General features: G+C 64.6%; 3 protein-coding genes and 1 long non-coding RNA gene across 4 annotated transcripts; 2 read left to right on the forward strand and 2 right to left on the reverse strand.

Moving 5' to 3' along the window:
* LOC112110905 (zinc finger BED domain-containing protein 6-like) lies at positions 1-4,293 on the forward strand. The gene has a single exon (XM_024206122.3). It carries the CDS (start codon positions 645-647, stop codon positions 4,053-4,055), a length of 3,411 nt encoding a protein of 1,136 aa, XP_024061890.1. The 5' UTR covers positions 1-644; the 3' UTR covers positions 4,056-4,293.
* A 3,863-nt stretch (positions 4,294-8,156) lies between these two features.
* Positions 8,157-9,913, forward strand: LRRC61 (leucine rich repeat containing 61). The gene has a single exon (XM_026657701.2). It carries the CDS (start codon positions 8,349-8,351, stop codon positions 9,138-9,140), a length of 792 nt encoding a protein of 263 aa, XP_026513486.1. The 5' UTR covers positions 8,157-8,348; the 3' UTR covers positions 9,141-9,913.
* A 1,048-nt stretch (positions 9,914-10,961) lies between these two features.
* On the reverse strand, positions 10,962-12,148 carry LOC115271296. Its single transcript, XR_003899899.1, has 2 exons — positions 12,017-12,148; positions 10,962-11,193 (listed from the first exon to the last, which is right to left on the reverse strand). It is a non-coding gene; the product is annotated as an uncharacterized LOC115271296 (long non-coding RNA).
* Positions 12,149-12,441: 293 nt separating this feature from the next.
* On the reverse strand, positions 12,442-15,074 carry LOC112121205 (retinoic acid receptor responder protein 2). The gene is made up of 3 exons (XM_029912848.1): positions 14,847-15,074; positions 13,237-13,341; positions 12,442-12,636 (listed from the first exon to the last, which is right to left on the reverse strand). Exons 1-3 carry the CDS (start codon positions 15,009-15,011, stop codon positions 12,442-12,444), a joined length of 465 nt encoding a protein of 154 aa, XP_029768708.1. The 5' UTR covers positions 15,012-15,074.
* Between the last annotated feature and the right edge of the window lie 4,298 nt (positions 15,075-19,372).

Here is a 19,372-nt window from a genome sequence, read left to right on the forward strand (position 1 = left end):
ATCTTCCCCAGCACTGTGTCCCCCTGGGCGTGTCCTGAGGAGCCGGGCTCCCAGCTCCGGATGCGTGGGCCTGGCCCGGACACCCAGAGCCCTGCTGCAGAGACCCCAGGCAGGGGCCCCCGCGCTGCCTCACCCAGAACAAGTGGGTAACAGCAGCTGTAGCTCCATGGCTTCCTGTGGACGGACACCTGGATGGGAGCAGCCAGGCGGAGAGGCTGAGGAGCCATTGAGGTCTTAGGAATGAACTCCTGAATTAACAGCGTTCTTTGTGAGCAGACTCGCTACCTACCTGGAAATCAACGAGCAGCTGCGGCCGGCGGCCTCCCGCCCCTAGAACCCTGCCTCTGGTGCCGCCTTGGTAGTCCCGAGGCCGCTCTGGCAGCCTACCCCAGCCACCAGTGCAGCTTTGAGCTCTGCGCTCGCGGACGGGACACTGCCTCTCCCCCGGCTCGGAAAGCATCGCCCTACTTTGGGCTTGCAGCACCTGGCTCAGCCGCTGTCAACGAGCGAATCTCCTCCTGTTGAGGGGGAGGAGAGGGCCTGGCCGGGCGTGGCGGGTATGGGGCAGGGGGACACCACTTGCTTTGCCAGCTGCCTTTGACCCCGGGTGTTTCCCTCCCCGAACCTGCTCCTTTTCGCTAGGCATGTTGCCGGTAAAGAAAAGCAAGCTGCGGAAGCGGAGGACAGTCGGCGGCTCGGCCATGCCAAGCCCTGGCGTCCGTGCCACCTTGCCCCGGGCCATAGCAGAGCGTGCCGCGGGCGCTTTCCCCTTCGCCGTAGCCAGTGCTGCCGATGCCCACCTCCGCCATCTGCCTCTGGGCCCCGACCATGAGCACGTCCCCGAGATCGAGATCAAGCTGGAGTTTAGCGACGAGGAGGAGGAGGGCCATGAGGGCGGCATGCTGGGATTCATGGCGGCCTGTGGGGCAGGGAACCATGAGAGGAGGACGGCAGAGCTGGCTCCCCGAGGTGCGGGCAGCCAGCCTCGCGTCACAGCCGGCTGGCAACCCCCTTCCTCTGTGCTGGGTGTAGACAAGGCTCTCCTGGAGGGATGGGCAGCGAAGCGCCCCGCACCTCCGGCCTTCGGCCTCCCCATCCGCACCCGGCGCCGCAAGACCACCTCCGAGGTGTGGCAGTTCTTCTCCCCGGACGCCAGTGACCCCTGCCGGGCCGTCTGCACCCTGTGCCAGGCCAGCGTCGGGCGCGGCAAGCTGAGGGGCCACTGCAACACCACCGCCCTCAAGCGCCATCTGGAGGGCAAGCACCCGCTGGAGTGGGGGCAGAGGAAGAGAGCAGGGGGCAGGGCCCAGGAGGAGGAGGAGAATGAGGAGGAGGAGGAAGAACAGGTGGCGAAGGAGTTTCCCTCGCAGGACACTGTGTTTGGCACCAGCCATGCTCTGTGCTCCCCCGCCCAAGCCTTCAGCAGGGCGCCCCCCCAAGTGCCCCAGGGCGCCCCCCGCTTCCTGTACGTGATCAGCGACTCCAGTGAGGAAGAGGAGGAGGAGGAGGGGCGGGGAAGGGCAGGCACCCCAGTCACTGACTCCTCCCCAGAGTCCAGCGAGGAGGAAAGCAGCGAGAATAGCAAGCTGCTCCCCCAGGGCAGGGAGAGGGGCATGAAGGGCAGCGCCCAAGCGGGGCACCCCAAGCCGGACCTGGCCACACCCTACCTGGAGATGCTAGTGGGCCAGGGGCTCCCCAAGTCCGGGCAGCTCAGCCTCCCCAACCACCCACTGGTGCCACCGGGCACGAAGCGCCGCAAGTCCACCTCGGCCGTCTGGCAGTTCTTCTACATCGACTGCAGCAACGTGTGCCGGGCCGTCTGCACCCTGTGCCAGGCCAGCGTCAGCCGCGGCAAACTGGGCAGCCACTTCGGCACCTCGGCCCTCATGCGCCACCTGGAGGGCAAGCACCCACTGGAGTGGGGGCGGGGGCGGGCTGCTGGCGCTCCTGCCACCCCTCCCGGCAGCGCCCGGTCCCAGAGGCTGAGCCTGGGGCCGGCGGAGGACGAAGAGCCCGTGGAGGACCTGTCTCTGACGTCGCCCGCAGCGTCGGACCCCCTGAGATTGCCCTGCGTCAGCCCTGGCGGGGCCCCAGCTCCCGTTTGTGACAGCTGGCAGAGTGAGGCACCCCCCGAAGGCAAGGCGGAGAAAGCCCTGCCCGCCCCAGCTGCCCCACTGCCCCCCAGCAAGAACCAAGCCGGCCTGGCCGAGCGGGGCGGGGACGTGCCCGGCAAATACACCCCCAACCACCCGCAGGCGCAGGCCTGGAACCGCAGCATTGCCGAGCTGCTGTGTGGCATGGCCCTGCCCTGCTCCTTCGTCTCGGCCAAGCCCTTCCACCGGTTCATGGCTCAGGCTGACCCACGCTACCACATCCCCTCGCCGGCCTTCTTCTCCCGCAAAGCAGTGCCCCAGCTGTGCCAGGCTGTCGGCCTGGGCCTGGCCCTGGAGCTGCAGCAGACCAGCTTCAGCCGGGTGCACCTCAGCGCCCACGTGTGGGCCCAGGGGCCGGCCGGGGAGCACCTGGCGCTGGCAGCGCACTGGCTGGCGCCCCGCTCGGAGTCAGGCCAGCACCAGCCATGCAGCCAGCGCAGGCAGGCGGTGCTGTGCGTGCAGGCGCTGCAGGGGGAGCAGGCGCTGGGTGGCGTGCAGCAGGCGTTGGCCGAGCAGCTCCAGCTGTGGCTGGCCCAGAACTCCCTGAGCCCCGGCTTCCTGGTCTCGGGCGGCAGCCCTGGCGTGGAGCGGGCCGCGAAGGACGGCGGCCACACCCACATCCCCTGCTTCGCTCACTGCCTGAGCCAGCTGGTGCTGGGCTTCCTGCGCCTCCACCGCAGCATCGAGGGCACACTGGGGGCGGCCCGCGCCATCTGCGCCCACTTCGCCCGCTCCCCAGAGGCCAGGAGGGGGCTGGCGGAGCTGCAGCGGCAGCACGGCTTGGCCCCGCGCCGGCTGAAGCAGGAGGCCACGGCGCGCTGGGACTCCACCTACTACATGCTGGAGCGGCTGCTGGCGCTGCAGCCGGCTGTGCAGGAGTACGTGGGCAAGCGCCGGATGGGCGAGGCTGGCCTGGCCCTGAGCGCCACACAGTGGACGCTGATGCGCAGCCTGGTGGAGCTGCTGCAGCCCTTCGAGATGGCTGTGCGGGAGGCGAGCGCGGCCGACGCCTCACTGAGCCAGGTGCTGCCGCAGGTGCGCTACCTGCACATCTTCCTCCAGCAGATCCGCCTGCGCTTCGAGAGCCAGGCCGGGGAGGGGGCTGGCTCCGCCGTTCGCCTGGCCGAGAGCCTGGCCCTGCAGTTCTCCACCGAGCCCCGGATCAGCGAGATGTTCCACCGCCAGGAGTACGTGCTGGCCACGCTGCTCGACCCCCGCTTCAAGGGCAGGATGGACGCCATCCTGCCGCTGGGCTCCGACCTCGACCACTGGAAGCAGCTGCTGGTCCGGAAGGTCAAGGAGCTCCTGGCCTCACCCCCCGGCTGCCCTTCCTCCCCCTGGAACGCCCAGCCCGGCAAGGCCTTCTGCGTGGACACGGCCCCACAGCCCCGGGAGGCAGAGACGGGGCCAGGGGAGCCCCATCGGGACAGGGGGCCGAGCTCCGCGGTGCCTCCACTGATCCAGAAGGAGAAGACCCTGACCGAGCACCTGGAGAGCGTGGGACTGCTGGCGTCTGAGGGCCGCGGGGCCTCCCTCCCCACCGAGAGCCACTCGGCCTGTGTGATGGTGGAGAGGTACCTGCGCGACAACCAGACCATCGGGGCCCGGGAGGACCCGCTGGGGTACTGGGAGAAGCGGCACTGGCTCTGGCCGGCCTTGGCCAAGGTGGCCATGCTCTACCTGTCCTGCCCACCCTCGGGGGCCTTCTCCGAGCGCATCTTCACCGCCCCAGACAGCCCCTTCTCCGAGAGGCGCCTCCCGCAGGGGGAGAGCGGGGAGCGCCTCGTCTTTCTGAAAGCCAACCTGGGGAACTTCCCCGACTACCCCCCGCCGCCCCTCATCTGCTCGGAGAACGACAGCGCGGGCAGCAGCAGCGGGGAGGAGGGGACCCGGCCGGCTTAGAGACCGTCTCCAAGATACAGGCAGCGGGGCACCCGCCCGTCTCCGGGGTACGCCACTGGGCCCTTGTGGGGCAGAGATGGCTGAAGGGGGAGGGTACAGCTCCCCTATGGGCCCTGCTGCGCTCGGTGTGTCTCCTAACCATGGGCCGTTTGGTCTCAGTCGCTATAAAGAGGACAGTGACCAGTTCTCCACTGGAGGTCGGACAAGAAGCAATGGGCTTAATCTGCAGCCAGGGGGATGGAGGTGAGATATTAGGGAAAAGATTCTATCACTGGAGGTGTTTTAAGAACAGGTTGGACAAACCCCTGTCAGGGTCTAGGCTTCCCTGGGTGCTGCCTCAGTGCAGGGGGCTGGGCTAGTTGCCCATCCCTTTCCAGACCTCCCTGCTTGTGTTTCTGTGAGCATCACAGTGTGTGTGTGAACATGTATGTTGCATGCGTGTTGCAAGTGTGCAGCATGTGTGAGCATACCCAGGACACGTCTGTGTGACTGTGCAGCATGTATGTGTGTGCATGTGCAGATCTGTGTGTGACTGATGTGTATGCATGCATGTGCAATGTGTGTATCTGGGTGCGCATGCAGAGCTGTGTGTGAAGTGTGTATCTCTGTGTGTGCAAATCTTTGGGTGCACTGTGTGTGTGTGCACAGTGGGTTTATGTGTGTGTGCAGATCTGCATGTGTGAGCGTGCACAGGGTATATCTGTTCAGATCTGTGTGTGCACGGTGTGTATCTGGGTGTGTGCATGATGTGTATCCGTGTATGTGAGTGTGCATGGTGCGTATCAGTGTGAGTGTGCACAGGGTGTATCTGTGTGTGCAGTTCTGTGTGTGTGTGTGTGCATGGTGTGTATCTGTGTGTGTGCAGATAGGTGTGTGTGTGCAGATAGGTGTGTATCTGTGCGTGTGTGTGTGCATGGTGTGTATCTGTATGAGTGTGTGTGTGCACGGTGTGTGTCTGTGTATGAGTGTGTGTGTGCACGGTGTGTATCTGTATATCAGCATGTGCAGTGTGTGTGTGCACAGATCCAGGGCAGCTTGCTGATGCCCCATTCCTAAGGGTAAGTTTTTGTCACGGTTATTTTTAGTAAAACTCAGGGACAGATCAGGGGCAATAAAAATTCAAGGAGCCCCTGACCTGTCCATGACTGTAGTAAACACCGGGAGCAGGGCTAAATGGGGGGGAGGAATGGAGTCCGGGGGGGACGACGACTAGGGTGACCAGACATCAAGTGTGAAAAATCGGGACAGGGAGTGAGGGGTAATAGGAGCCTATATAAGACAAAGCCCCAAATATCGGGACTGTCCCTATAAAATCGGGACATCTGGTCACCCTAGGGGGGACTAATAGACTGTGATGAACTGGGACTGTTCTTAATGTGGTCTTTGAATGCTGAGTGGGGAGTTTGGCTGGGATGGTCTGCATTGGGGGATGGGAGACTGGCCTTGAGGGAAGATACCTGAGCATGTAACGAACGAGAGAACCCAGGAGGGGGGTTGGAGGCCAGGTGACACCTCTGCCTGGGAAACTGGACAAAGGCTGGGGGAGGAGCCGGGGAGAGGCTGGGTGAGAGATGCTGGAGGGAGTTGGAGTTGTCAGGAGCTGGCTGGTAATGGAGGGAGCCCAGACGGGGCTCTGACCCCCCCAACGGGGCTGTGGTGCCCCTGGAACCCCAAGATGGACCTAACCGAGGGGGGTCCTGTTGTCTGCGCCTGTAAGACCTGTCTTGAACTGTGTTCCTGTCGTCTAAATAAACCTTCTGCTTTACTGGCTGGCTGAGAGTCATGGTGAATCGCAGGAAGCCGGGGGTGCAGGGCCTTGTGTCCCCCCACACTCCGTGACATAGGCCAACACCGCCGGCTCCAGCGGGGGCGCAGCCACGGGGGCGCGCAGCCCCCTGCTCCGGAGCTGGCTGCAGCGCTGGGACAGTGGTGCCCGGGGACCCCGCGGGGCAGGGGCTGCAGGGTCCTGCTTCCAGCCACCGGCCCCAGCGGGGTCCCGCGGAGCCGCCCCGCCCCCGCTTTGCAGAACGTGCTTCTGGCCCTTTAAATGTTTCCGCCCCGGGAGCTGTTGCCAGGGCCCCTGTTGCCATGGCAACGCTGCGGGGGGGCACCCGCCCCATGAAGGGATCGGCGGGGAGCGAGCAGGCGGCTGCGCCAGGTGAGGGGCTGCGGGTGGGGGACACGGGGCGGCACGGCTCGGGTCCTGTGAATGCAGCGTGGGGGGTGGGCGTGTGTTCATCCGTGTCCGTGTGTGCGGCCATCCACGTGTGCATCTGTGTGTGTGCATGTGATTGTGTTCATCCTTGTGAGCGCCCCATACACATTCATGTAGCTGTGTCGCTCTGCACACCTGTGTGTGTGTGTGATGCACGCGTGTACATCCGTGTGCACAGGCGTGTCTGGCTCTGCACACATCGGTGTGCATGTGCATTCCCGGGCTCCCGCCAGCCCCGCAGGGGGCAGGGGTTGGTGGCGGAAGCTCCCCCCGCGCGCTCTCCGTGGCCCACTGGCGGTGGCAGGCTGCAGACGGCCTGGGGCCCCGGGGGGGGGGGGGTCCCTGCAAGGGTGCCAAGAATTGATGTTTAAATTCCCTATTTCCAAACCCCCCTTTTGCTTCGTTGGGATGGAAACGCCCCTCCCCCACCTCTCTTGCTCCCTCCCCACCTGCACCCCGCACACGTTTGCAGACCAACCATTGCAGCCTTGGCCCCCTAGTGCCTGCGCCCCCACCCCCGCTGCGCTCCCCTCCCCCCCCCAGCGCCTGGCAATCAAAGCAGCCCGAGCTCTGGCCATGGCGGGGGCTGGAAGGGGACACAGAAGAAGCCAGGGAGACCCCTGACCCACGGGGTGTGTGAGGGGGTTAGTAACAAGGTGTCAGGTCTGAGACAGGCAGTGGGTGATGCCCCTGGACGGACGTGGCCAGGCATGTGGGGCCGCGGGGGTGAATTCCTTCTTCACCCAGCTCTGAGCAGCTGCTGCTTGTAGTGTGAACCTACCTCTCGGGCAGGCGAGGTCAGGGGCAAAGCTCTCACTGCGGGTCTGGCAGCATCCCGCCCGGAGCAGCCTGCAGGACATTCGTGCCCCCTCCCTGCCCCACCTCTCCAGCCCAGGAACTGAGCTGCCCCTGCCACAGACGGCAGCTTCGAGCACCAGGGGCCAGGAGGCCACAGAGCCGCCCAGAGCGCCCAGCTGTGTGTAGGGACAGGGCCCGAGGGGGCTCCGGCCCTGTGTCAGATGCTACCGGTGTGGTGCTCTGCTTTCTCCTGTGTTGATATCACTCGGCTGCGTGCGTGTGTTCCCTCTGTGTGCTGCCCCAGCTCTGCGCGGATAGCTGACACAGCAGACCCGACGAGAACCCCCAATAACCACAGAGTCTAGTAAGGTACGAAGGCACCTCGGCCAGGTTTATTGCGACCCTGACACAATTGCAGTTCCCCGTAGATTACTTAGTCTACCGGGCATACTACTAATAGATGCCTCTCGGCAATGGACCCGGCTCAGTCAGTGGCGGGACTTTCCATTGCCCCCTCGGCCGGACAAAGACACCACCCCAGGGATACATTTTTATACACAGGTACAAACAAGTTACACATCACTCCTGACGTATTGAGGTGCAACCCCTCTACGCAGCAAGGTACAACCCCTCTACGTAGTAAGGTGCCACCTCTCACCTTGTACATGTTGGTTCGATCAAAACAACTCTATCCATCATTTTACCCTTTTGCCCTGTCATTGGGATGGGTCGGCCTGTTCCAGGTTATCTGTGGAATGTTCCAGTACGTGAATGTTCTGATATCTGGTGTCCAGTACCTTTTAGGTATGTCTCTTTTTGCAGCATCAGCCCTTTCCTTGCCAGCTTCTGTGAGCAGGGCCTGCCTCTGGCTCATAGCTTCACTTTGCTTTATGTTAGCAAAGTCTTGACCATTACTTTAGTTCAGGCCTTAGGCCTCACACCAGGCCTCTGATACCAAGGTTTATATCTCAGGGCCTCCTCTTACTACAGGCCCTGGTGGCTGAGGCTGGTGCTGGCGGGAAGGAGGCGGCTGGGCTTGGGCAGGGTCCTGATCCCGTCTCTCTTCCCTTCCAGGGGCTGGTGCGTTGCCGGCGTGACCCAGCGTGGCCGCACGGGCAGCGGGCTCCAGGGAGCCCTGTGGGGCAGAGGCGCCTGGAAGGGGCAAAGCGCTTTCCCGGACCTGGCCCAGCTCGGGGTGTGCAGAGGTTCTCCGTGCCGTGGCTGAGTGGCTGTGGGCCGCTCGGGCCCTGCCTGAGCCGTAGGGCAGCGGGCCGGCCACGATGGAGCCCTGGGCGGAGAAGGGGGACGAGGGCGAGAACGTCAGGATCACCGCCCAGCTGCTGAAGGCCAAGACGGGCGAGTTCGCCCTGGAGTCCATCCTGCTGCTCAAGCTGCGGGGCCTGGGCATCTCGGAGCTGGGCTGCCTGGGCGAGTGCGCCAGCCTGGAGTGGCTGGACCTCTCCGGCAACGCCATCTCCCACCTGGGCCCCCTGGCTGCCCTCAAGTCCCTGGCTGTCCTCAACCTCTCGGCCAACCGCGTCTGCAGCCTGGAGCCGCTCGGCGCCTGCGAGAGCCTGCAGAGCCTCAACGTGGCCGGCAACCTGCTGGGCAGCCTGCAGCAGCTGCAGTGCCTGGCGGGGCTGCGCCGGCTGGAGAGCCTGCGTCTGCACGACGCCCGGGCCCGCCTCAGCAACCCCGTCTGCTCCTCCGGCGCCTACCGCAGCGCCCTGCGGGACCTGCTCCCCGGCCTCAAGGCCATCGACGGCGAGAGGGTCTCCGGGCGCGGCAGCGAGCTCTACCAGCTCTGCAGGGACCTGGACAGCTCCCTGGAGCGGGGCGGCAGCGGCGGGGCGGGCAGCCCGGAGCCGCCGGGCGCGGCCCTGCCCTGGGTGGAGGAGGGCTACTGGGAGCGGAGGCCGGCTCGGCGCAGCTCCATCATGGAGGAGGCCTACAAGCAGTTCAACGACGTGCTGCGGGAGTGCCGGGAGCTGAGCGAGAGGGCGGACGACACCATCTCGCAGGCGGAGCGGGCCCTGAGCGTCCGCAGCGACCCCAGCTCCTATGTGTTCTGAGCCGCCCACCGGGCACCGCCTGCAGGGGCGAAGCTGGCCCCGGCCCCTCATCCCAAGCTGATCTGACTCTGCCCCGAAGCCAGAGAGGAGTTTGGGGCCCAAGCAAGAGGGGCTCCAGGAGCCGACTGGATGGAGGGGCCCAGCCACAGAGCCCCAGCACCGGTGTGCGCGGGAGCCCCTGGAGCTGGGCCTGTGGAGTGCTGGGCGCCGGCAAACCTGGGGGCTTTTCCAGCTCTCCCCAAAGCACCCCGCCAGTTCCCCTCGGGCCTCCGGTGAGTCCGCTCAGCCGTTGGCATTGCCCTGGGGCTCAGGGCTGCCCCCAGCTCCCTCCGCCCTGGGCTTAATTCTCAGATTGCTCTGAGAGGAGCCGGGCTGGCGGCCCTGGAGACAATTCCACCAGCAGGCACCGTGCGGGCAGCTCAGGGCTAGTGGCCCACCACCAACGGGCAACGGCCCCGCCTGCCACATGGCTCGCTCCCTCGCTCCTTGGCCTCTCATCTAACGGGGCCAGTGGGGGCCAGAGGCAGTGATGGGTTTGGGGAGGGGACCCCCCCACGTCCTTCCCTTTGAGTCTCCTTCCCGCAGGCAGCCCGCCAGCTGCCAGCAGGGCCCAGCGTTCAGTCCCTACCGGCCAGGGTCCTGGGGGAACCAGTCCCTTTACCAGGGCAGCACCTTCCCTCTCCCCTGTTGTCCCTCCCAACCCAGTGCCTGTGCGAGAACCGGCCGGCTGCCCCCGGTGGCAGAGAGGAGGCGGGGGATGGGGGGACCTGTAGTCTGTGTGAACCCCCGGGCTCTGGGCTGGTGCGTGCCCTGGCATATTGCTCTGAGATCTGCCAGGAACTGGGGATGGCGCACAGCTGACCCCATGGGATTTTGCCTCCATCCGAGGCTGGCAGGAGCCCCTCTCGGACCGCTGGCACGGAGGCAGGTGGGCAGCGGTGCCCTGCACGCTGGACTAGACAGGAGCAGAGGCCAGGACCAGCCCTAGCGCTGACTGCGACAAGCGTCCCTGAGCCGCTGGTAGGAAGGAGCGGTCAGCCTGCTTCCTGGGGGCAGGACCCAGGGGAGGGGTGGGGCGATCCCCTGGGCTCAGGGGGAGGAGGGGACACAGCCATGGGCGACCAAGGGGAGGCAGGCCTGGGAACTGCCCATTCCGGCACCATGGGCCCTGCCCGGTGTGGAAGTGCCGCGGTGCCACGTGAAGAGATTTGCCTGTGAAATAAATGTGTTGTCTGCTCCCTGGCCCCTGCCTCTCTGTGCCCGGTCGGTAGAGCCGGGGGCACCCCAGCTGTGCCGCAGGGCCCTGGGACTGTCCTCCGACGAGCTGGACTGTGGGGCCTCCCTGCCACAAGGGGGGCCTGATAAGCTTGGGGTTCTTAGGCCCTGCCCTGGTGAGTTGTTCTGGGGGCTGCACCCCTCGCCCCAGCTCTGTCCCCCAGGTCCCTCCCTGCCTGCCTGGCCTGGTCCTTCGCCCCAGCACCCTCCTGCTTCCTGGCGGCTGGACTGTGAAACTCGCGAGGGTGCTTCCGGGGGTGATTTCCACACCCCGGGGGCACCACACCCAGCTAAATGCTCCACCCCCGAGCGAGGCAGGGAGAGCCCGGGGACCCAGCGGGGTGGGAGAGCGGGTGACAGACTCCTGGGCTGCCCTGCCACGGCAGGCAGGAGACGATGCGCTGGAGCAGACGACCCATGGGGGCAATCCGGGTTGGCGGGAGCAGGCCCAGCATATTCCCATGACCCGAGAAATACCCTGGGGGGCCGGCTGGCCCGACTTAGCATCCGCCGGCAGGGCAGCCCGTCTGAATAACAGCACAGCCCTTCCGAACTGGGGCTCTGGCTTTATTGGGGATGAACAGCCGGGCGATGGAGCTGAGTGAAGCGGGGGTGCGGGGAAGGGGTAGCAGGATCCGTTGGCCAGGTCGTTCTGCCCGGCCTGGTGCTGGAGCGGGCGCAGTGTCTGATGGGCAGGGGTGGTCGCCGGGTCTCCGCTGGGCAGTGGCAATCGCAGCATCCTTCCGCGGGTGGGGGGCGCCAGAGATGCCCAGGCTGGCTAGGGGAAGAGGAGACACGCCATGGGGTTAGCATTGCGGCTGGGGGCTCTGGGGGATCCCCACCCCTGCTGCTCTCCGGCTGGGTTCGTTTCTGAGATTGGAGGAGGCGTCCGCCCCTGCGTCAGACCAGCCGAGTGGGTCACGTTCGCAGAGAGCCAAGCTGCGGCCCTGGGGAGCGGCTGCCTGGGGCAGGAGCGAGGGCACACCTTCCGCACCCAGGGGCCCGCAGGCATGCCCGCCGGCTGGCACTCCGGCCCCCATGGGGGTGCTCTGAGCTCAGCTCCGAGGGCACACCCGTCCGTCTGTCACAGACCGTGATGTTCCAGCCTGCGCTGCTCCGGGGCCCGTTTGCTCCTTGGCCTCTGCTGGGGCTGCCAGCCAGGGGGCGACGGGGGGGGCGGGTTGTGACCTGGACCCACCACTAAGGACTCACTCGAGCCCAGCAAACTCACTGCTCCGCAGCCAGCGAGCAGCGCCCAGACCGGAACACTTGCTCACCGCTGCCTTGGGTGAGCCCGAGTCTCTGCAGCCCAGGCCGGACCCCGGAAACCCCTGCCCCATCTGCCTGCCCTTGGTCCCCCTTGGGGGTGCTGGACACGCCCCCTCCCGCTGGCGCCTTCTGCTGGGCTGTGGGATCAGTCCCTGGGGAGGGCACTGGGTCAAAGGGCATCAGTCCCAAGGGGAGCGGGCACGGAGCGCTCTGCAGGGGGCTCGGCCGGAGAGAGGAGATATCTGGTGCCCAGCCCAGAGCCCCCAAAGGGAACCATGAGCAGCCCAGCCCCCACCTGGTCCCAGGGCCCTGCCTGCGGGTGCCCGTCCTACCATGCTGTGGATGTGGGGGAGGCGCCCTGGCTATGACGGCAGCCCTCTGGAGAAGGCAAAGACACCGGGATGGTAGGGCGCTTCGCCCGTCTCCTGCACAGTGCTGCACTCCTCCTCGTGTCTCGTCTCCATCTCCTGCAGGGGCAGAGGTGCCAGGTCACAGCTCCAGCCAGGGAGCTGGTGCGGATCCAGCCCCAAGCAGCGCCCCGGGGGCATGGGCTGGGCCCATCGCTGTTGGCACCATCAGTCTGCACAGAGCATGGAACCGCTGAGCCTCGGTGCTCACGTGCTGCATGCGTGTGCCTGTCTGTGTGCATGTCGTGGGCATGTGCGTGTCCTGGCATCTACCAGGAGCACAGGTGTCCGTCCATCCTCTGTGCGCAGACCCATGCTGCACCTGGGAGTGGCCCCACCCAGCACTGCTCTCAGGCCCCTTGCCGACGTGTTGGATTTTCCCAGCATCTGCTCCCAGGAGAGCGGCTCTGCGCCCGATCCCCGCCCGCGGGCGCGCTCACCTTCTCAGACTGCTGCTTCTCCATCCTGCAATGCGTGTAGCTACCCAGCACCTTTCCCCCGCTGCGGGAGTCAAACTTGACACAAGCCAGGCAGATCTGCTTCCTCTGAGGAGAGAGGGACCAAGGGAAGCCTCCAGCCCCGTGGGCAGCGCCCAGGGGCTGCCGAGAACATGCAGCAGCTCCCCCGCCAGCTCCCCCTGCTGCATGTGTCCCCAGGGCCGTCTGTGCCCCTCCCTCACCGCGGGGGATGTTCCCCCTCGCACCCGCAGGTCGGTGCACACACACCCCCGCACCCCTGGCCCCAATCCCTGTAGGTGCTGGGCCTCCCCAGTCTGTGTCCCTCGCACAGCCAGAGCCACACGGTGACTTGTCCCTGGGGAGTCCCTGGCAGAGCAGGGACCAGAGCCCAGCACCTTGCCCCGCGGCAGCCGCCTCCAGCCCCCACCACGCAGGGTCCAGCTGGAGCCCTCCCTACTCGGGCACACTCAGCCTCGTGCCACCGCTCAGCCCCTCCCTGCTGCTCGCACGCTCCGCACTCCTCCCTGGGGCCCGGCGGAGCTGGGGGCTGCCCCCCACCTCATTCCCGGGATGGGGAGCGTGTCACCACAGCCTGCTCCCCGGTGGAGGGGGAGGAAATGACCCTCCGGAGCAGTCACCCAGCCGCCCGGACAGACAGAGGTCGGAGGCGGCTGGCCCCTCGCTCACCCCTCTGCGTTTGAGGGCGCAGTCCTGTCTGCTCCCCGGCTGGTTCGGGCACTGGGTCTGCTGGATCCTGACCCGCAGCTGCACAAAGGGCCCCGCCGGATACTCCTGGAACCAAAGAGAAACCAGGGTCAGCAAAGCGCCGCTGGCAGCTCCTGCCAGAGCCCCGGGCTCCCTCTGCCGAGGGGGGTGGAGGCTCCCCGGGACGCGTGTGTCCTGAGGAAACGCCCTGCGTGCTAAGGGGACTGTGCATTGCTCACTGTGACTAGCCAGTGCCCAGGGGTGCGCTGGAGACTCCAGCCCCGCCAGTGCCAGAGGCCTGGGCACGCGGCCTGCACCAACCAGCCGCCTCCGGGATACAGCCTCACTCGCCCGCCATGGCGTGACCCTGTGAGGGGCAGTGTCACCCCAGGCGACGGAGGGGCTGGTAGAGACTCCCTCTGCCTCGTGCCGCTCCCGGCCCCCAAGTCTGACAGGACGTCCAACGCACCCGCTCCCATGAGCAGCGGTGTCCGCAGAGGAGCCTGGGAGAAGCCCCTGAGCGCCCCGCGGCCTGTGCTGGAGTGTGGGGGGTTCGCCCCGTGCCGCAGCAGCCGGGAAGGGGCCAACGGCTGGTGGGTTACGTCTCCGGGGGGGCCGAGGGGCACAGCCGGGAGGAAAAGCTGCCACCGGAGAGGCCGGGCACTGTGGGCAGCCAGCCCGAGCTCGGCCGCAGCGTGGGAGGAAGCTGCAGCAGGCGCTGGAGCGCCCGGGAGAGCGGGTTACAGCCCAGGGAGGGGCAGCGCGGGATTCTGAGCAGCACCAGCAGCTGCCAATGCGCAGCCCTGGACTGGACCCCAGGGGAGCAGGTGGGCCTGGGGTCCCTCAGGAGGGGCGGGGCGAGCCTGGGGAGCAAAGGGGCGGGGCTACTGAGACGTCACCACTCCGAGGCCCCCGGCAGTGCCCCGCACCCTGTGCCTGCCACTGGCTGCCCCCTCAGGGGGGCCGGGCACAGTTCATGTGTAGCTGAGCTCTGCAGGTCAACGCCCATTCGCCTCTGACAAGGCTGGCCAGGTGCCCGCAGCCCAGCCTAGCCCCCCTGGGCCAGGACGCTGAGCCCCGTTAGCTGGAACCAGCTCTCCCGACCGACGCCCGCCTTGCGCTGCCTGCCGGGCCGTGAGCAGCTCCACGGGGCCAGGCTCCATCCTGCTTTCCCCATTCTGGCTGCGCAGAGCCCTGGCCGCCTAGCCGGCCTTGTCCCCTCAGGCGATGCACGACGCATGGGCCACTGGGAGTGCTGAGCATGGCTCTGCAGGGCTCCAACTCATCCCCAGGCCCCTGCCCACCGCCATCCCACCCCCCTCCCTGTACCCAAACCCAGTCCTCCCCACAGCTCCCCTTCCCTGCCCCCAGCTAGTCTCTGCAGATCTCCTCCGTACCCACCCATGGGCGCTGTGTATCCCCACCGCAAACCCACCCAGAGGGGCTCTCAGCCATGAGAGTCCCATGTTCCTTTCGTCCCACAGGCTGGGTAGACAGGAATCGCTTCCCCCATCACTGCGGAGCAGCCACCTCTGGGGAGGGACTCAGCAGCTCAGCGCACAGCAACGCGTCACCGGCTCTCACGCACTCACTGTTTCAGTGACGTCTTCCACGGCCTGTTTCTTGTACACCCATTGCACGACTTTCCTGTTGTGAAAAGCCTCCAGCACCAAGTCCACCACCCTCTCCTGCAGCGTCAATTCGCTAGCCGCAGCCAGGGCCACCAAGCCCAAGCCCAGAACTAGCAGCCCCTTCATCTGTGCGGGTGGCGAATGGATCCCAGGGAGCCGTCTGCCCCTCTCCCCCACCCCAAGAACTCCCCTCTGTTGATCTTAGTCTTCCATTAACCAATTCCCCAGAAGCTGCCCTACTCCTCCCCCTGCCCGGCCAGCACCCTGCCCACTGCAATCTCTGTCATGGATTTGTTGTCGGGAGCTGCTGGAGAGAGGCAGGCAAAGTTGGCACAGCCCGGCTGTGGGGGTGGGGCAGGAGGGAGGGCGAGCCAGGGTAGGGATGCCCAGTTCCTGGTGGCCTGGAAGCTCTGTCCTGTGCCTGGTCACTAAACCCATCTCGCCTCTAGGGCCGGATTGAAGGAGCCCATTCGGTGCTGCAGCCGCAGGTCCCTGGAGCCAGAGCACATCCTTTCTTGTGCTCTCCCCGGCTGTGTCTGGGGGAAGCTCTGCACGCCCTGCGGGTCACCGCAATGCAGAGACCCACCGCCTTGCCAGCTCGCCCCACACCCAGCCCCCATCTGCCCAGGGACAGGTGTGTGTTTGGGGTGGGGGAGGGGACGCTCAGGAGGTAGGATGGAAAGAGACTCACAGAGGTTCAGCTTCTGCCACCCGTTGCTTCCGGCCTGGTGCTGGGACCCCCCCGGGCTGGCTCCTCCTCACAGCCCTTTGCAATCCAGGGGCATCGCCCAGCGCAGGGCACCGGGGCAGTGCATACTGAGTGAGGGGGGGGGTCATGTCACGGTCACTATCCCTGCAGCCCAGCGAGAGGAAGCTCCCGGCGAGCCAATGGCAGAGAAAGGAACCGAACTCCCAGACCCGAGGCCGTCCCTCCGGAGCTCTTCCCAACGGGCGCCCCGAGCTCTGGCAGCTGCAGGGGTTCTGGCTCTAGGGGTGCTGCCCACAGGGGGCTCCGCAGGCTTTCCCCACCCCCGCCCTGTGACGAGAACGGAGCTCAGAGCAGCAGCGAGGGCAAAGTCTGGGCAGGTCCCATTGAGTCCATCTTGCTCCCTACAAGCTGGGGAATCGGGCTGTGTCCGTCCCTGGCGCTGGGTCTCCCAGCCCCCACGGCTGGATCAGTTTGTTTGTCCGTTCTGGTCGCTACGTTTTATCGGAAACCTGACAGATGTTCCACCCAGAGAGAGCAACCGCGTGGCAGAGCCGAACCTTTCCCAGGCAGGCAGGGGCCCCGTGGCATCGGGTCACTGGCTGGGAGGGCAGGTGGATTAGGCAACAGAGGAACAGAGAGCAGGGGTTGGAAATGCTGAAGGTTGAGCTGGTTTGAAGTTCAGTGTTTCTCCGAATGGTTCGAAGAGCTGAATTCTCAGCACAGAGTCTGAGCGCTTGGGGAGGGCGGGGGGCAGCGGAGATACTTCTCCTTAGATCCTGAAGCCAGCTATTCCCTGCTCTGTGCCTCACCCATGGCCCTAACCGTAGCCTGCCCCCCCGCCAGCCTCTGATCCCACTTTCTCCCTGCCAACCAGACTCAACCCTCGCGCTGCTCTTCTAATCCTTCGTAAAGTACTTAAAGTACGCTCCGCCCGCCTTCAAAGTGTTCCGAGCAGGGCCGGCTTTAGGCTGATTCGGCCGATTCCCCTGAATGGGGCCCCGCGCCTAGAGGGCCCCGCGAAGCTGTCCACCCCGCCCCCGGCCCACTTCCCCCTCCTCCCCTGAACGCTCCGCCCCCTTCTCCTCCCCCTCCTCTGCTTCCCGCGAATCAGATGTTCGCGGGAAGCCTGAAACAAGCAGCAGGCAGGAGGTAAGCTGGGGCGGAGGTGTGGGGGGGCACGAGGAGGGTTCCAGGGAGGCGCGGCGCAGCCCAGTCTGGCCCTGGCCGAGCGCGCGGCTCCCTCTGGCCTGGCCCCCCGGCCTGGCCCCGGCCGAACGCCCCCAGCCCCAGCCCGCTCCCGGCCGAGCAGCTCCGGCCCGGCCCGGCTCGGGCCCCGTGGCGCCGGTCTCGGCCCTGGCCAAGCGGCTCCAGCCCAGCCCCGGCCCCGGCCCCAGCCGAGCGGCTCCAGGCAGCGCGGTAAGGGGGCAGGGAGCAGGGAGGGGGTGTTGGAAGAGGGCAGGGCAGTTCGGGGGGTTGTGGGGGGGTGGATAGGGGTCGGGGCGGTCAGAGGGCGGGGGGGGGGGGGGGGGGGGGGGGGCCGGGGTTCGGGGGGGGAGACGTCAAGAACTGTAGGTAGGGTTAGCATGCATCCGCATACGTTACGCAATGTATGTAATATATAATTTTGTTATTATTTATATAGTTATGGAAAGTAAATAATACATGGAAGAAATGAAAAGTGTTTTTTTACATCGGGGCCCTGCCGAAAATGTTCGAATTGAATTCCTAAAGCCGGCCCTGGTTCCAAGCTGACCTCCTCTCTCCGGGCCCCACTGCCACCAAACCAATCTATCCCCCAGCCGTGCTCCCAGCTGATTCCCTGGCCGGGTTGAAAGAGAGGCGGGGCTTGGGGGTGGAGCGCCTCGTCTTTCTGAGAGCCAACCTGGGGAACTTCCCCAACTACCCCCTGCCGCCCCTCATCTGCTCGGAGAACGACAGCGCGGGCAGCAGCAGCGGGGAGGAGGGGACCCGGCCGGCTTAGAGACCGTCTCCGAGATACAGGCAGCGGGGCACCCGCCCGTCTCCGGGGTACGCCAGGCCGGGTGCACGGCGCGGTGCGGCCACTGGGCCCTTGTGGGGCAGAGATGGCTGAAGGGGGAGGGTACAGCTCCCCTATGGGCCCTGCTGCACTCGGTGTGCCTCCTAACCATGGGCCGTTTGGTCTCAGTCGCTATAAAGAGGACAGTGACCAGTTCTCCACTGGAGGTCGGACAAGAAGCAATGGGCTTAATCTGCAGCCAGGGGGATGGAGGTGAGATATTAGGGGAAAGATTCTATCACTGGAGGTGTTTTAAGAACAGGTTGGACAAACCCCTGTCAGGGTCTAGGCTTCCCTGTGTGCTGCCTCAGTGCAGGGGGCTGGGCTAGTTGCCCATCCCTTTCCAGACCTCCCTGCTTGTGTTTCTGTGAGTATCACAGTGTGTGTGTGAACATATATGATGCATGCGTGTTGCAAGTGTGCAGCATGTGTGAGCATACCCAGGACACGTCTGTGTGACTGTGCAGTGTGAAAGTAGAATGAATTCTATTGTAGAAGTAGAATGAATTAAAGAAATGCTGTATGTTCCTGTAAGCAGGGATGAGGAATGTTGAGATAAAGTTGTCAGGAAGAGGAACATTAAGGTATTGAACAATGGGTCCACTTAAGCTGATGGTGGGACATTAACAGGAGACTGGTGAGAGTTAATAAGGACATGAGATATGTGTCTAGCCCCAGGTAAATTTATCAGTTCTGCTCCGTTTGTAATCTTGTTAATCTCGCGCCCTTTTATCTGTATAAATAAGGTGGTTTGAGCCTTGTATGGCGCTTACATTTTCCGGGTGTATTAGCAGAACGCTTTTGCTAATAAACAGAGTGGTCTGACAAATTGTGAGTCCTGAGACTGACTTTGACAATTTGGAGGTCCCACTGAGATGGCAACCGTCTTCGCTGGAGCCGTGTGATTCCTGACCGTTTTTGCAGGACGACCGTGGCAGCCGGCACCTGGGCATTTAGCCCGAGCGGTCTGCCGCCGGAATGGAAAGGTGCACGACCACCAAACTTGTTGGTTCCCACTCTGTTCTGGTAGGGATCCTGGGATCTGACATCAGGAATCTGGTCAGGTAATTATTTCTGTGTTTTGTCCGGACTGAGGACTGTCCTCTCTCTGTGTCTATCCGTCCTCCTGTGGAGCGTTTGAGTCTGGGCGCCGTCTCCGTCCGGGATCGGCCGACCAAGGGGTTCCTGTCCCCGCGGTCTGAGTGAATGAAATCTGCACAGTCGCAGCCGCACCGCGCCTTGGGTAAAACCCTTGGTGTGAAAGCAAGGGAGATTGAGGCAGTAGCCTGTGGGCTCCTTTTGTGTGTTGCACCGGGCATCGCTCTGACGAACCTGAATTTCCTTCTTGTGTGATTGGTGTGTGTGAAGTCCTCCTGTATGGGTAACCAGACGTCTTAAGTCGGGACAGTTCCCTAAAGGAACACCGGCTCATTTTATGCATTTTAGGAAGGGTCTGGACTCCTGTAAATTTCTGGAAAAATGGTCTAGGCTAACTCAGGGAGATCCCAAAACTCAGTGGCCACTGTTAGGATCTTGGGACAAAGACCGAGTGGACGTCTTAAAAGACAAACTCGGCCAACCTAAAACTAAATTGGCTAGAGGAGAGGTTGATTGTTTCATGCAGTGGTGGGAAGAGGCAAATGGTAGGTGGACAGAATCGAAACTCGCCTCTCTCAAAGATTCTAATGATAAGTGTGACGAACTGGGTCTGTTCTTACTGTGGTCTGTGAAGGCTGACAG

This window comes from Terrapene carolina, unplaced genomic scaffold, assembly GCF_002925995.2.
Source record: "Terrapene carolina triunguis isolate 2854851 unplaced genomic scaffold, T_m_triunguis-2.0 Scaffold273, whole genome shotgun sequence".
In the NCBI taxonomy this organism is placed as follows: Eukaryota; Metazoa; Chordata; order Testudines; family Emydidae; genus Terrapene; species Terrapene triunguis.

Coding starts and splice junctions, on each gene's coding strand:
- LOC112121205 (XM_029912848.1), bottom strand. CDS start 15,011: ATGAAGGGGCTGCTAGTTCTGGGCTTGGGCTTGGTGGCCCTGGCTGCG. Junction 13,342..14,846: donor TGGAAGACGTCACTGAAACA/GTGAGTGCGTGA, acceptor CTTTGGTTCCAG/GAGTATCCGGCGGGGCCCTT. Junction 12,637..13,236: donor GCGCCCTCAAACGCAGAGGG/GTGAGCGAGGGG, acceptor CTCTCTCCTCAG/AGGAAGCAGATCTGCCTGGC.
- LOC112110905 (XM_024206122.3), top strand. CDS start 645: ATGTTGCCGGTAAAGAAAAGCAAGCTGCGGAAGCGGAGGACAGTCGGC.
- LRRC61 (XM_026657701.2), top strand. CDS start 8,349: ATGGAGCCCTGGGCGGAGAAGGGGGACGAGGGCGAGAACGTCAGGATC.